This window comes from Mycothermus thermophilus (assembly GCF_041956435.1).
Source record: "Mycothermus thermophilus strain CBS 625.91 unplaced genomic scaffold VTJ04scaffold_1, whole genome shotgun sequence".
Lineage (NCBI taxonomy): Eukaryota > Fungi > Ascomycota > Sordariomycetes > Sordariales > Chaetomiaceae > Mycothermus > Mycothermus thermophilus.
Genome location: NW_027191427.1, coordinates 382,334 through 397,171, shown reverse-complemented (window position 1 = coordinate 397,171; position 14,838 = coordinate 382,334). Strand labels below are relative to the sequence as shown.

General features: G+C 56.5%; 6 protein-coding genes across 6 annotated transcripts; 3 read left to right on the top strand and 3 right to left on the bottom strand.

Moving 5' to 3' along the window:
• Positions 1 to 1,090: 1,090 nt before the first annotated feature.
• On the top strand, positions 1,091 to 3,701 carry VTJ04DRAFT_145 (uncharacterized protein; the record flags this gene model as incomplete). The annotated part of the gene is made up of 2 exons (XM_069359138.1): positions 1,091 to 1,705; positions 1,794 to 3,701. 2 exons carry the CDS (start codon positions 1,091 to 1,093, stop codon positions 3,699 to 3,701), a joined length of 2,523 nt encoding a protein of 840 aa, XP_069222755.1.
• Positions 3,702 to 3,781: 80 nt separating this feature from the next.
• Positions 3,782 to 4,046, bottom strand: VTJ04DRAFT_144 (uncharacterized protein; the record flags this gene model as incomplete). Its single annotated transcript, XM_069359127.1, has 2 exons — positions 3,782 to 3,910; positions 3,969 to 4,046. 2 exons carry the CDS (start codon positions 4,044 to 4,046, stop codon positions 3,782 to 3,784), a joined length of 207 nt encoding a protein of 68 aa, XP_069222754.1.
• A 350-nt stretch (positions 4,047 to 4,396) lies between these two features.
• On the bottom strand, positions 4,397 to 7,263 carry VTJ04DRAFT_143 (uncharacterized protein; the record flags this gene model as incomplete). The annotated part of the gene is made up of 2 exons (XM_069359116.1): positions 4,397 to 7,084; positions 7,156 to 7,263. 2 exons carry the CDS (start codon positions 7,261 to 7,263, stop codon positions 4,397 to 4,399), a joined length of 2,796 nt encoding a protein of 931 aa, XP_069222753.1.
• A 266-nt stretch (positions 7,264 to 7,529) lies between these two features.
• On the bottom strand, positions 7,530 to 8,252 carry VTJ04DRAFT_142 (uncharacterized protein; the record flags this gene model as incomplete). The annotated part of the gene is made up of 1 exon (XM_069359105.1): positions 7,530 to 8,252. The coding sequence occupies one exon, from the start codon at positions 8,250 to 8,252 to the stop codon at positions 7,530 to 7,532; it is 723 nt and encodes a 240-aa protein (XP_069222752.1).
• Positions 8,253 to 9,883: 1,631 nt separating this feature from the next.
• On the top strand, positions 9,884 to 11,443 carry VTJ04DRAFT_141 (uncharacterized protein; the record flags this gene model as incomplete). Its single annotated transcript, XM_069359094.1, has 2 exons — positions 9,884 to 11,003; positions 11,067 to 11,443. 2 exons carry the CDS (start codon positions 9,884 to 9,886, stop codon positions 11,441 to 11,443), a joined length of 1,497 nt encoding a protein of 498 aa, XP_069222751.1.
• Positions 11,444 to 13,318: 1,875 nt separating this feature from the next.
• On the top strand, positions 13,319 to 14,488 carry VTJ04DRAFT_140 (uncharacterized protein; the record flags this gene model as incomplete). The annotated part of the gene is made up of 1 exon (XM_069359083.1): positions 13,319 to 14,488. One exon carries the CDS (start codon positions 13,319 to 13,321, stop codon positions 14,486 to 14,488), a length of 1,170 nt encoding a protein of 389 aa, XP_069222750.1.
• Between the last annotated feature and the right edge of the window lie 350 nt (positions 14,489 to 14,838).

Genomic DNA, 14,838 nt, shown 5'->3' with positions numbered 1-14,838 from the left:
TGGCCATGTGGTAGCACAAGGAAACATTTAGACCCCGCCCTCCTCTACCCTACCCGAAGCAGTGTACCTTAGGTGTTGTCGCATCGTGGTGATGAGCAGTGTGCCGCAGTCCGGGGAGAACACAAAAGGTTTTAGGTATTCTGGAACAAACGTCATCAGGCTCCCGATGCGAGCTTGAATCTAGAAGCGAAGGTGACAGCGCCCCCAGGTGCGATCTGCATGTCACACCCAATCATGGTCACACACTTCTCGAAAGACTAAGTTTGCGGGCAGTGTGCACATGTTAGGTGAAACTGAGGCGACTCCACAACGCCACCACGTCCAGCACAAAAGAAGGAAAAAAAAAAAAAGCAGGCGGACGAGTTTTACATGCTTCGGATGCCGCGAGCTTGGAATCTTGGATGTCTGGGGACACGAGCTCTCGGTTCTCGCCTAATCTTGCATGGAGGACCGTGGACAAGTCAAAGAGGGCGGCAGAACCTAAAAGATATGGCTCTTACTCGAATGGAAGCTCGGTGATGGCAAAAACAAGCGCAGTCACACTCTCGTTTCTGATGGGTCCCGAACAGCCCTAGGAAGAGCCTCGTGTCTCGCGGTAGCCGCCTGGAGACGCTAAGCAATATCCGGGGTTTAGCGTAACGCGCCACTGGCTCCGGAGGCGCTGTCTTGGGTGCCATTCTCTGGGTGACAACGCTCGCCCCTGCGCCCCGGTGGTTGTCTCTCTTACAGGAAGCACCGAGCGGGCCCGCATTGCTCCGCCATTCGTCAGCAGATGAGACAGGTTTGTTAAGGCTGCAAGACGGAGAGAGTCACCAGGTGACCTCTTGATGTCATCACATCTCCGCTTTCTTTCCGGGCCCTGTGCCTCTGTCTCCTGAGTTTTCCACCAACAAACTCCATCTTTGCTCCATCAACCCGTGAAGGGGCTGTTGGCTATTATTGCGTATACTCGACATAGTTGCCAGGCGGCGCCGAACATCCTCTGGGACACCGTTCTAGATACTAGAGCATAGAGGAAAAAATATTATCATCCACTTCCTGGTTTGGCTCGGCTCAAACTACGGTGAGACGCCGAGGCCCGTTAGAGTACATGACCACGAACGACCAAACCTCGACCCTCGAGGCAATCGGCGAGTTTGCCAACCGGCTGTATCGGCGGTCCCGCAATGCCGGCGTCGACTATGCCGCCCTTGCTTCTGCCATCCATGATCTGAGCGCGGCCCTCGAGCGTCTCAAGGTCGAAAGAGAGGACCCGGCTTCGCCCTTGTTCTCGACGAACAGCAAGGAGGAAGGGACTTCAGCTTATGAGCGGCAGTTGAAGATTCTTGCTGAGGATTCCGACTTCACCCTCAGACGGGCCAGGTCCATCTTGGACCGGTACGACCACGCCTCGGAAGCCGGTCACGACGTGGATCCGACCGAAAAGGCCCGGAAGATTGAGAGCACTAGGAATGATGTTCGGTCCCAGGCTTTGGAGATTGACAACTTCCTCGACACTGTCAGGAAGAAACCAACCCGCATGCCCGTTACGGCCGAGGACGATGATGTGGAGGGTCTCAATGCCCAGGTTGATGAGATAGCGTCTCGGCTATTTCGACCACGAGGCCATCTTTCGTGGGAAACAGACGAGGACGAACTGTGGCAGGTCATCAAGACCGAACTCGAGAGCCGGGGGCGTTCATCCGATCTGTTGCGCAACCATAAGGTGCTGCAAATCCCCACCCCTTTTCACGTACTGTCTGAGTACGACTTGACATGATATGTTCGCTATGGTGTACTAATGCGTGCCACAGAAAGCCCTGCTCGCCCACATTCGAGAGCTCAAGTCTCACAAGCGGGCCAGTGACAGCACAACGTCTCCAGTCCGCGCCCGACCTGACGTCGGTGCCCAGCGGCCAATGACGGCGGGCTCGACGCCCAATCGGGACACCGGGCCCCTTTCCAACGAGAGCAGAATAAGGGCACCGACTCCCGACTCCCCCAAGCTTCGCTCTTCCCAGTTCAGTTTCGAACAGTCTGATTCCAAAGACTGGCCCGACGCTGGCTCTACTCCCACCTCCCAGATGGCTCTGATCTCGACGAGAGACCTGATCGCTCTTGGTGGTCATACCCCTCCTCCCGCTCCCGAGCGGACTGGTACGATGACGGCGGACTCCGCTTTCTCTCCGCCTCCCGCTTTTCGGGTTATCATTCCAACTGGAACGTCACCGAAACGGCAGTCTGCTCTCTCTGGAATCCAGAATCTGTCGCTTCCCATCCCCATCCACTTTGCTGATGAGGCTCAATCCCTGGGAGCTCCTCCAGCATACTCTGGCAGCCCGGTGACGAACTCACCCCCGCCTCCTTATTCCTCCAGCTTCACATCCGCGTCGGCTGAAGTGTCCTGGGGTGTTGCCCCTCCGGCAGCATCAGGAATCCCGGCAACCAGCGAGTCTGCACGTATTAGCCACCTCGCCCCAGACAGCGAAGGTCGCCCCATCCCCATGGACGCCAAGTGGACTAAGATCGATCGTCGACTAGTGTCCCCCGTCGTCCTGGAGAAGGCAGGAGTGCGCTACGAAGCCCGGCCGACATTCGTCGCCGTCCTCGGCGTTTTGACCCGCGAGCAGATTGAAGAATTCACAAGACAGACCACTGATGTGCGAAGCGCCAGGGTTTCCGCTGGGAGTGGCAGCACCCGCTCAGCGCCTCGCGACCGGGACGCCGACGGCGAACAGGAGACATGGGCCAACAGCTATCGCGGCGGTAGCCTAAGGAGGAGGGGGAGCGGGAGGAGGACTGGCCGCGACGACGCCGAAGACTCGGACCCGCGTGGCCATCGTGACCCGAACGATTCCGACTCGCCGTCCTCATCCGCCTCCAACCTCGACGGCCGCCGCAGGCGCGGCTCTGGAACCTACACCCACACACCGCGCGACCGGGATCGCTACGATCCCCGCGAACCCCTGCGTAGGCAGAACAGCAAGGAGAGTGGTAAACGACAGGAAGAAAGCGACAACAACACCTCCGATATCGACGACAAGGACACCCCCCGGGCCTACCGACGCCGCCGCAGACCGACAATCGTCGAGGAGGGAGATGGTGAGACGCTGGTCTCGCCGTCGAGCACGGTCGCGCCGAAGCCAATCCTCAAGAACAAAAACACGCATCATGTGCGGTTTGATATGAACGGGCCGAGGGAGGTGTCTCCGCCCGAGTCTTGGAGATCGGATCGGTCGTCGAGACGGGAGAGGGACAGAGACAGAGAAAGGTCTCGGGACAGGGACAGGGACAGGGACAGGGACAGACGCGATAGGTCTCGGGACCGCGACAGAGACAGAGATCGCGAGCGTGAGCGTGAACGAGATCGCGAACGTGAGAGAGATAGGTCCCGCGATCGGTCTCGGTCTCGGGATCGGGAGCGTGAACGGGAGCGCGATCGTGATAGAGACAGGGACAGAGAGAGAGACCGGTCCAGGAACCGGGAAAAGGACAGGGATCGCGACAGGGACAGGGACCGTGACCGTGACCGCGATCGGGAGCGTGAGAGAGACCGACACCGGGATCGTGATAGAGACCGCGACAGAGACAGGGACAGGGACCGGGATGATGAACGGCCGAGCCGACGCTCCGCCCTCAAGGAAGCGGCCGGCGCCATCGGTGTCAGTGGGGCTGCCGCAACGCTGTTGACTGTTCTGACCCAAGTCGTCGAGCATCTTTGATCAGAAAGGTACCTAAGGCAAGTACCTAGAAAGACTCCCACGATCGGATGAGTGAAGGGGGGAGAACCAACGATACAACGTTATGACCATGACGGCAACGACACGAACGTTAACGATAACGATTCATGATTGATGACTAAAAGTTGACAACATTCTTTATATGGAGTGATGATCTTGGTCTGCAACTTCTTATGTATCAGGATGAGTTTCTAGATAGAGAGCTTTGGAATGGTTGATGATGACAGAGGAACTTCATGCATGTATCACAGAAAAGTCAACGTGGAGGATGATGGATGAATAAGAACGCAAACATGGCAGAAGTAATGGTAATATTCGCATGGACATCTCGTATACTGCCGATATTCAGCAAGCCATTTCCAGCGTGACGTTAAAGCTATTTCAGTCCTCAGCTTCTCATGTGTTCTTGAATATCCATCTTTGCCGAGTGATACCCTAAACAGCAATCACCATGGGATGGTCATAATACATCTCTCTAGCGGGATGGGTGACAAATCCTTTGTGGACCACGATAGCCAAATACCCCCTTCTGTTCCGAATCCTATCTTCACCACGCCAAACACCTCATATTACTGCCCAAGGAATGACTCAAAAGGACCGACGCCAACAAACCCAGAAACGATATACTCCCATCCAGAAGCACGTCGTAATTGTCCACGCCTCGGAATTATTTCCCCCTACCGACGCCTGCTCCTCCGAAGCCCCATCTCAGGGACATGGTGGACCCCAAGACCGTCATATCCCCCCATCCCTGCCAGTGTGAGTTTTCCTCCACCCGCTGTACCAGTGTCCTCCGCGGCAGCGGCGGCTTCCTTCCCCATCATCTTCTTCAACAGTTCCATCTTTGCTTTCTTCGCTTCAGGGTCCTCATATTTGAACTGGGTCGAGGCTGGGGGTCCGGGAGCAGGGTCGGCTCTTCCGCCTCCTGCTGGTCCACCACCACCACCAGCGCCAGCAGCGGCGCCGTCCGTCTTGGGATTTGCTGCTCCCGTGGGAATAGCAGAATCACCACCATTGCTGGCGTTGCTTGTAACCGAGCCTGTGCTGGTGGTGCTGATAGCGCGGCCGAGGATGCGCTTGTTGCGCCGGCCGGGCGCGGGGCGAGTGGATGGTGGATTGAGCAGGTCTAGCGCACCGTCGTCTGAATGTCCGTCTGGAGGTAGAGGCTCGGGGACTGGAGCTGGCGCGGCCGTTCCATCACCCGTGCCGGGCTTGGCAGTGGTTGAGTTGAGGATGGTTGTGACCAGTTTGTTGGAGATGGCTTCCCTTTCAGCTGCCGCTGCCTCGGCCTCGAGACGTTTCTTTTCGGCTTCGGGGTCCTCAGGTCCTTTCTCCCCATCTGGGTTCTCCCCATTTTCTTCGTTCTGTATGTCCGCGACATCCTCCATCAGGGCCACGTCGCCGTCGGTGGCTTCCGAGTCCGCTACTTCGCTGACGACACGTCCGAAAGGTTTCCGAGAAGACGCGGGTTTCGGCCTCTGTGGACTGGTTGCTGTTTTGTTCAGGGAGTTAAACGACTTTTGTGAGAGAGTCGCCTCGGAAGGAAGCGACTTCGTGTGAAAACTGATATCAGCTTCGCTTCGAGCAAAAGCATGTGTAGGGGCAGTTGCAAAGTGTGACGTTTCGACGGTGGTAACAGAAGCGGTTTCTGGGACCTGTGGCCGCTTTCCGCGGACTGTCGAGTCGGGGGCTTCCTTGGCCGTTACAAACTCACTTCCGTCCGGGTCGCTGCGATGTCGCGTCGGTTTGGCGCTCGGTTTTGACGGTAATAAATCTTTGTCGATGGCGTCCCTGGTGGTCCGCTTTTCTTGCGTCTTCTTGGTGTCATCTTTTTCCTTCGCTTGGGTTGGAGTCCCCGCAAAGACTTTCGGTCCATCGAGGTTTTGCTTCAATTCAGGGAACATAAACCGTTTGATTGGCACATTGGTCCCTGTTGTGATGCATTCCCACAGCCAGTCGGCACTCACAACGGGGACTTTCCACGCCAGGGCTGACTGTATTTTCTGCCTTCGGGCTGCTTCCAACGAGTGGCACAGCAGCAGGGAGGTATTTGCAGTGAAGCGCTCCTCGTACTTTGCACCCAGTTGGCGGACGGACTTATCAACCTGGTTGAGGTCAACACCAGTAAACCCCGAGGAGCAGATGGTCAACTCCTCAAAGCCCGGAATCGGAAACACGGGGAATGGTCGGCCGATGACGTGCTGCCAGGGGTCGAAGAAGTACTTCTTGTGCAGGCATCTTTCGATGTAGAACTCTGTGATTTTGTAAATATTGCCGGGTACTTGGGGATGGGTATCCGCTGGCGAGGTTTGGGGCACAATGAGGAAGCGGTGAGCGAGCTGGGCACCCGAGGTGGACACGACTTCATCAACCGATCGACATATCAAGCCGCCCAGCGAAGCGATGGTGTTGACGAGGATCTCTGTCTTGTGGGCCGAGAAACCGTGGACGTAGAAGCAGCACGAAGCAAAGACAAGACCGTCTTCCGGAACGCCAAAGGACGAAAGCTTCGATGCAGAGGTTTCGATTGATCTTCGTTCCACAGGCTGCGTGGGCTGGGTTGTCTGGGCCGTCGGGGCTGGTTGAAGGTTGTCCTTGGGAGCGACAGCGGCCGAAGATGGTTCTGCCTGTTGCTGGAGTTTCCCGAGGATATCAACCCACAGGTTGTCTCTTTGACTATTGAGCTTCATACTAGCGGTTTTCCGCAGCTTGCGGCTCCCCTCCTGAGCAGCAGCATTGCTCTCCCGAAGCCTCTTGCCGAGGGCCGAGACGCGGGGCTTCTGCTTGTTCCAGGCGTTGAGTCCGCGCTCGTTCTCGGGGAGGACGGGATCGTAGAGCTTTTCATCCAGGATGAGACCGCGCTCGACGCTGTCGTAAACCCATTCGACCGAGACGATGGTGAGCCCCCAGTTCTGGGCAGCACGGTACTTGCGTCCCTCGGGCTTCTTCGCGATCAGGTGGGTACAGCGCTTAGTGAGGTCGCCGGTGTAGAGGCCCCCGTTAGCTTCGATCAGGTTGACGACGCGCTGGCGCTCCCCTGGGTCCTCGATGCCGGTTATGCTACACAGGAGCCTGCCGCGGTCTGTCTGCTCGCCGCTCGGGAGCAGGTCGCCGCCCGAGGTCTCGAAGGCTCGCAGTTGCCACTCCTTCTCAAGGGCAAGAAAGTCGATTTCGGCATCCTGGACCCAGAGGTTTCGGACGGCTTCTACCCAGCCGGCGGCCATGACTCGGATGTCGGGGCGCTCTTTGGCAACATGGCGGTACTTGGCGGTGTTGTAGTCGCCGACAATAAGATGGGTACAGTCGGGTGTGAGGTCGTACTTATGGATTCCGCCTAGCTCGGCGGTTTTGTTGGCGATATCGGTCTGCAGAACGGGAAGAGTCAGCAAGGGCTCTCATCAGAGCGAAAATGAAGTCGCAATAGGCAGAAACGCACTCTTCTTTCGGTGGGGATGTTTGTGCAGCAGACTACGACACCGCGGAAGGGCTGGGCGGAGTCGAATAACGACTGGTCGCCGTGGAGGGTGGGCGGCGGCGTGCTCATTGCATCCCTGCCGTCGGGAGTGAGGCTGGTGTTTGGAACAGGACGAATTGTTTGTTCCTAAGCTTCCAGTCTTCAAGACGATGCACTCGATATCGTTTTGGGAAGCTTGGAAACAGTGATGCGCTGGCTGCCGAGACAAGCAAACGCCAAGAAAGAGGAACAACGCGCCGCGTCGCGTGGGCAGCTGACTTCACTAATGGGATCAGGGTTAGGGTTCGAAGCAGGGTAAGACAGATGTCAAGTGGAATGGCCCGACATGAAAGATATCAAGTCGAGATTTGTGCGTTGTTCGGCTGCTTCCTCAGCTCAAAGCCCAGGAGAACGACCTGCCGTTGGTGTTTGGTGGTGAACTCTATGTTGACCTCTTCCCTCTCCCCGCTGGCCCCCAGCACCACCGCCTTGCCCTGCCGGCACTCCTCCTCGGTTGCCCACACAAACCTCACATGCTCATTCGGATCTAACGATACCTCTGGCAGTCTCTCTTGCAGTACCTCTTGGGTCGTGTTTCCTTCTCCATCGTCTGGTGCTGATGGGACACAAGGCGGAGGGGTCTCAACCTCTACCTCGAACGTGGCCTTTGCTACCGCCAACCCTCTTCTCGTCAGAAACACGTCCTCATCCCCGACCTGTCTCACAACGCGGCGTAGCTTCAGCCCAACCTCTTCCCACAGCTCGCGCGCCAGGCCATGCAGCATGGTGGGATCCTCCGGGTCACAGGCACCGCCGGGCACCTCCCAGCGCAAGGGCATCGAGTCGTGCGGCGCTCGTTGGATGAGCAAGATTCGGTCTGGTGTATTTTGTTGGTTCTTGCTGTTGGTGGTGACAGTTACCCCAGGGCCGACAGTGGCCCGGGAGAAGACGAGGGCGCCTGTGCTGGCACCCCGAATGAGTGGCCGAGTTGAGAGGAAGGCTTTGGACGGTACGTTGAAATGAGCAACCGACGAGGAGTATGTGAAGGTGAACCCTTCTGGTGGGGGTTCGCGAGCCATGACTGTGGTTGTTGATGCTGTTCAATCTCCCGAGAATAAGGAGTTGCTGTCCTGTGTCTTCGGACTTTGCACAATGTTGACAGAAGGGAACGTACACTGGGGGAGGTAGGGCTCTGAAGATGAGGAATTTCTAGGTCGCTCTTACGAGTTTTGGCATCTCCAAACTCAGGCAAACGCCAAACACTCGAACACGCAAATGCCCCGCTTCCACGTTCAGCCCCAAAGGACCGCAGCTCGCCAAGCAAGGTCCAGAGGCGTCACCTGAGGCAGACGTTGGATGCTATCCAATGTCCAAGTACTTATAAGGAGTTCCGAGATCCAGTGTACCCATACATCGAGCTGCAGGCTATTCGGCGTCCAGCAGATACTTCCAGGTTTGCTTTACTTTCACCCGAGTCTTGCGACCGCCATCAAGACAGCGATCCGAGGGGTCGAGAATATGAGGGCCAGCTTCCAGAACTGAGTTTCACATCCCCGCTCGATGCCATTTCGGATGGAATTTTAAAATAGCATAACTGAGACTGTGTGGCATCAGGTCAGCAATTTGTGCCTATTTGACAGATTCTACTTGTTGTGTTGTTGAGGACAGAATTCATTCATGCCCTCTTGTTGCTCTTGACAGACGGTGGTGCAGGATGCCAAGCAGCGTGGATGGATTTTGGGTGTTCCAGAAAAGTGGGTTTTAGTGGGGCAACCGTTACGTCATTGGCCAAGAAGGGGTCAGATCTCCCAAGGGGAGGCCTGGCTGCGGCTCGTTTCTTCCCCATGCACTGCTTTGCGACGACAACACACAGGGAACAGCGCAGCATCCTGCAAGCTTGCCGGCCCCTGACTTGTCTGATCTTCCGGCCGCGCCGCCGTCAGTGTCGCAGCTCGAATTGCCCGTGGTTCGTTGACATGCGCGATAGACGCGCTCAATTGACCTCGGCCGTGTTGGAGCCGACGTTCCCCAGACCACATCCGGTCTGAGTCGCTTTGCATGCAAGAAGCCCAGCCGACCAACATTGGACGAGACAGCCGCGCGTCTGTTTGATGCGGCTCTGTCGGCCGAGTCAGTTCGACCCCGACCAGATCTTGGCCGATCCTGATTGCAAACCACCATCCCCATGTGGACTGTCCTGAGACATGCCCCGGACTCTTGGAGTCTTGGTGGTTGGGGTGGACTAACGTTGCGAGCGATGTCACTCCATCCTCGGGAGTCCTGTGTATTGCCTTCTCTTCCTCAACTAGCCTTCTCTGTTTGTTTCGTCTTTCCTTCTTTGTTTTGCGAAGGCCGTTGTGGGTGTTTCCATTCCCTTCACAATCCGACTGGCGGATTGTGTTGTTCCCTTTTTTGCTTTCTTCTACATTCACTTTTGACATTCGTTCACTGCTAGCCCCGGTTATCCCGGCCGCTCCCGAGCTGCAGTAGAGGTTTGGAGCTTGGTCTCCTTTTATTCATATTATTTTGCCCATTCTCTTCTCTGTTTTCCTCGTTCGTTCCACCAACTTTTACATGGGAGCGGCTGGCCGCTGTCCGCCATCTCGCTTCTCTTCTCTTTCCTGCTTGTCGTCGCCCCGGTGATCTCGACGGTCTCCTCCCCATGCGGACGCCATCGACGTGACTCGTCACCGTAAGCTCGACGCCTGTCATGGCAGCTTCCATTCTCTACACGGTATCGGTGTTGCTTCTCGGTCTTGTTCACCATGTGGCTGCCGCTGCCTTGCCCCAGCCCACGCCGCACGACGATGGATGCGTACACCTTCCCATCATTCACTCCACCAATGTCAACTTCTTCTCCGGCAAGCGCGGCATCCAGATGGCCCTGGCCAACCGCTCCGACATCGCCTACTATGCCCAGCTTAGTATCGGGACGCCTCCCCAGCCGGTGTTTGTGCAGTTGGACACGGGATCCTTCGAGCTGTGGGTTAACCCGGATTGCTCCAAGGTCAGGGGCGCCGACGCTCTCTTTTGCGAGCGGGTAGGACAATACGACACATCTAGGTCGTCAACCGTGACCTCGCTGGGCACAAGCAAGTTCCTCAAGTACGGCATCGGCTCGGCCAATATCAGCTACGTGACCGACACCATCACGCTGGCCGGCAGCGCCACTTCCCTTCGTAACGTGCAGTTCGGCGTCGCTACCTCATCTTCCGACACTTTTTCAGGAATCTTGGGCATCGGCTACGGCCAAGGTATCGCTACAAAGTACCCCAATTTCGTCGACCAGCTGCACGACCAAAGCGCCATCCGCGTCAAGGCGTATACGCTTGCACTCGGGAGCAAGGACGCCCGCGAAGGTATCGTTGTTTTCGGCGGCGTCGATACGGCTAAGTTCTCGGGCAAGCTTGCCCGCGTTCCCATTATCCCCGCCGACCGGTCGCCTGACCGTGTGCCGCGGTTCTGGGTTGACCTGCGGTCCATCACCCTCACCCCTCCGAGCGGCATCTCCCGGGTGTATGAGGACTCGGCTCGCCCCGTGTTTCTCGACAGCGGTTCGACCATGACTCTTCTACCGCGCAACCTTACGGCGGCAATCGCGCGGGATTTCGGCGCCAATGAGCCAGATTCGAACGGGTTCTACAGAATAGACTGTGCCTTGACGCAGATGAGCGGCACGCTGGATTTTGCGTTTGACGGCGTCACGGTCAAGGTGCCATATAAGGAGCTCACACGTGAGGTGCCGACGAATCCTCCCGCGTGTTTCCTTGGTATCATGGCCAGTGACAAGTTCACCTTGTTGGGGGATACGTTCTTGCGTTCAGCCTACGGTATGTTTTTGATCATTGAGAGTCTATGGCCGAGGCACTAGACACTAACCAGCGAGATCATAGCCGTATTCGATCTTGAGTCTGACTCCATATGGCTCTCTCAGGCGACTAACTGCGGTTCCTCACCTGCCGCCCTGGACGACATCAACTCCTTGGCAACCATCACGGGGGATTGTGGCGGAAGTGGCGTGGTGGACTCATCGACCAGCGTGCCCACCTCGACGTCCGAGGCGATTCAAACCGGCGTGGAAACTGGAGGCCAGGCCGGGCCAGTATCACAGACCTCTCCGGGAGGGAGGACGCCGCAGGGTCAGACGGGTACGGATGGGACAGCCTCGGGGGCTGCGTTACCGTTGCTGCCGACGGGTTTGGGAAGATGGGTGAGGAGTTGGGCGTTGCTGTTCGTGTTTCAAAGGGTAGTCCTTACATGCATGTGGTGAAGGAGAGATGCAATTTTGGGCCGAGACCCCCTATGCTGTGTTATAAGTTTTCTTCTCTTCTTTTAGCGGCAATACCCCCCTTTTTGGATTCACCTTGTTAATTTTCAATAATTAATCCTTGAACATTTGCCAGAGCCCTCATTGTTGCGCACTGTCCATCATGATCCTTGGGGTTCTTCTCCACCGGCGTGCTTTTCTCTTCTTCGGGAGGGGCATGCCAGTTTCAAGAGGACGGCCGGCGACACGGCTTCTGGACTGGAGAAGACGAGTAGTACAGTGTTGTACAACAACTGTGTCGTTATGCATTGACCACAAACCTGTGGCCATTCCACGGGCAGCTGCCTTGGTGTCTTATATTCATATGTGCTCACAGGATGCGCGTGGCCATTTCTCAGGAGGCAGAGCATTTGAGGTGAGGTCGTGTTACTTCAGTCCGTACAACCCAACTGATGGAGGACTGCCACATTGTTTGGCAGTAGGTCTGGCGTCGTGCTCAGGGACTTGATATCTCACAGCCTGTGTTATTGACCTTGGGACTCACACATCCACGTACTCCGTACGAAACAAACCCCAGCAGTTCACAGGAAATTCAGACAGTACGGAGTATTAGGATGATGATGCTCAAGTGCCCAACAATTGGTGCTTCGTTTCATCAAACGAGCTCGCTGACCGCCAGAACTGTTTTCAACAGGATCAACGCCTCTGGCTAAGTCCCGATGCCCGATATTCGAGGTGTTCTGGGGTTGAGAGTCTGGCCAATTCCATGAACAAGTACCCAGGCTTCTCGTTACCTATTACTTATCCCCGTGCTATTTTAACAAATGGTCAAAGGGCCTCAGACTCTCGATGTTGACTTCAATTGGAGATGTTTTTCGCTTGTGTTGACATGGACATTCAGGGTGTTCCGTTGACGGGCCGTTGCACCTGCTTCTGTTGGCCTGACAGTTGTGGCGAGTCCAGGCCTCATGGGGTCCGGGTTGAAACGGCGCAGCCCCTGAGAAAAAAGACGAGATGGCTGTTTGACGGAGCGCACCCGGCCGCTCCAGAACAACCACTCAGGGGCAAATCGTGGGTCAAACAGTGGAAACGGTGGAGCGAACCCGGCATGCGTTCACCAAAAGTTCTGTTTTGATCCTCAGGGGAATGAACCTTGGAAATTTCGAGGCGGCTTTCGGCATTGCAACAGTGGGAACGGGCTCGATACGAGACTGTCAATTTGGGATGCTGCTGTGTCCTTTTACAATGAAAGTTTCTGGGTTCTTTGTCCCTGCGACGATTTTTGTGGCCACGTACAACCATCCTCAAAGGCCAACATCTGGTACTGACACTGACCCGAGGTTACATGAACACAAGTTCAAAATGGATGCACTTGAATCGATTTCTGGCTGCAGCAGCGTTGTTGCCGTCTGCCGCTGGCTGCCGTCGGGTGGCGAGCCCGGTCGATCGGTGCACGTCGAGTGGGGCGATATCCAGGATCCAGGGGGCTGTGCCTGGAACCTGTTCCTGCAGCCGCAGGCCAGGAAGGCGCGGAACTCCCCAGCTGTTCCTGCAGGGAGGCTTGCTTTCTGCAGTCGCGCCCCTGTCCCTTCATTTTCCGCAGCCATTCCGCGTCTTCTGTCTCTCGTTCCTTTTTCAACAACACAAACCTGCTTGCTTCAGAGTTCGGTCGACCGACTTGAAAGCACAGCTTCCTTTCTCTTCATTCTATCCTTACACTACTCTCCCACCGTCCTCGTGACGCCGTCAGTCCTTACCACTATCTACACGATACTTTAGGCTCTTCTCGACACTCGCTCCTCTTGCTTGCCTCTTTCACCACTTGATCGCTTGTCCCATCGACCCCGACCATCACTCATTCGACACTCGCTCGCCAAGATGCGTCCCACCGCTGCCGTCCTTGCTGGCGCTCTTGCGTCGACCGTTTCTGCCGAGAACTATCTTGGCTTCAACTCTGGTGCCACCCTCCCCGACCATTCCGCCAAGTTCAAGAAAGATTTCCTGGCCGAGTTCACCACCGCCCAGAACCTCGAGAACGCCCCCGGCAAGTTCAACGCTGTGCGTTTGTACACCAACATCCAGGCCTATTCCGAGGATGACCCCATCGAGGCCTTCGAGGCTGCCATTGAGACCAACACCAAGCTGCTGCTTGGTATCTGGACCTCGGGCACCGACAGCATCGACCGCGATATCAAGGCCTTGAAGAAGGCCATTTCCAAGTACGGCTCCAAGTTCACCGACCTGGTCATTGGTATGTCCGTCGGCAGCGAGGATCTCTACCGCGACTCGGAGACTGGCCACAAGAACAAGGCTGGCATCGGTGCTGGGCCCCAAGTGATCGTCAAGTTCATCAACGACTACAAGAAGGCCTTTGCCGGCACTCCCCTTGCCAACGTCCCTATCGGCCACGTCGACACGTGGGATGCCTGGACCAACGGCACCAACAAGATTGTCATCGACGCCGTCGACTGGATCGGCGTCGACGAGTATCCCTACTATGAGAACGGCAAGGGCAACAACATCGAGAACTCTGGCCAGCTGTTCGATCGCGCCTATGCCGCTGTTGAGGGCGTCGCCGGTGGCAAGCCCATCTGGGTCACTGAGACGGGCTGGCCTTCGAGTGGCCCTGACTGGGATCTGGCCGTTCCCAGCGTCGAGAATGCCAAGTACTACTGGGACGAGGTTGGCTGCCGCAAGCTCTTCGGCAAGGTTCCCACTTTCTGGTACAACCTGCGTGACTCGAACCCGGACAACGAGATGAAGTTCGCCATTACCAGCAACCTCTCCACCAAGCCCCTCTTCGACCTGACCTGCCCGACCACCTTCAAGACGACCGCTACAATGACCTCGCTCCTTCCTTCTGCCACTGGCGGCTCGGGCTCGGGCTCCTCCGAATCCGCCTCCTCTAACGCTTCCGGCTCCAGCTCTGGCTCTTCCAACGCTTCCGGAAGCCAGGATGCTGATGAGAACAGCGCCACCGCAAAGGCCGCCTCGGCTGCTGCCGTCCTCGGCCTGACTCTGGTCGCTGGCCTGTTTGCTCTTTTCTAAGTCATGGCTGGGATGGCTTGATGGGAATGGGTTGGCGGGAGTAACTGATGCATAGTCGGCCTACATGTTTGGTAATTGTTTTGCACGTCAGGTGTGGGATTTGTTGGCATTCTTCAAGCTCACCGGCGGTGCCTGAAAGCTGGTGGGAGGATTGTTGCATATACGCATTTATTTACTAGACAACTGGGCGCAGGGTAGACAAGGACGCTGGTTTTCGTTTGGACTCAAGATCAACTTTCAGTTCCAGTTTTGTTCATGATGGTGCATGTGATTTGTTCCGGCAACCGCCGGCCCGGTCCAACAGCGTTTTTGTGGCTGAACTTCCGAAATACAGTTCACGAGAGAGGAAC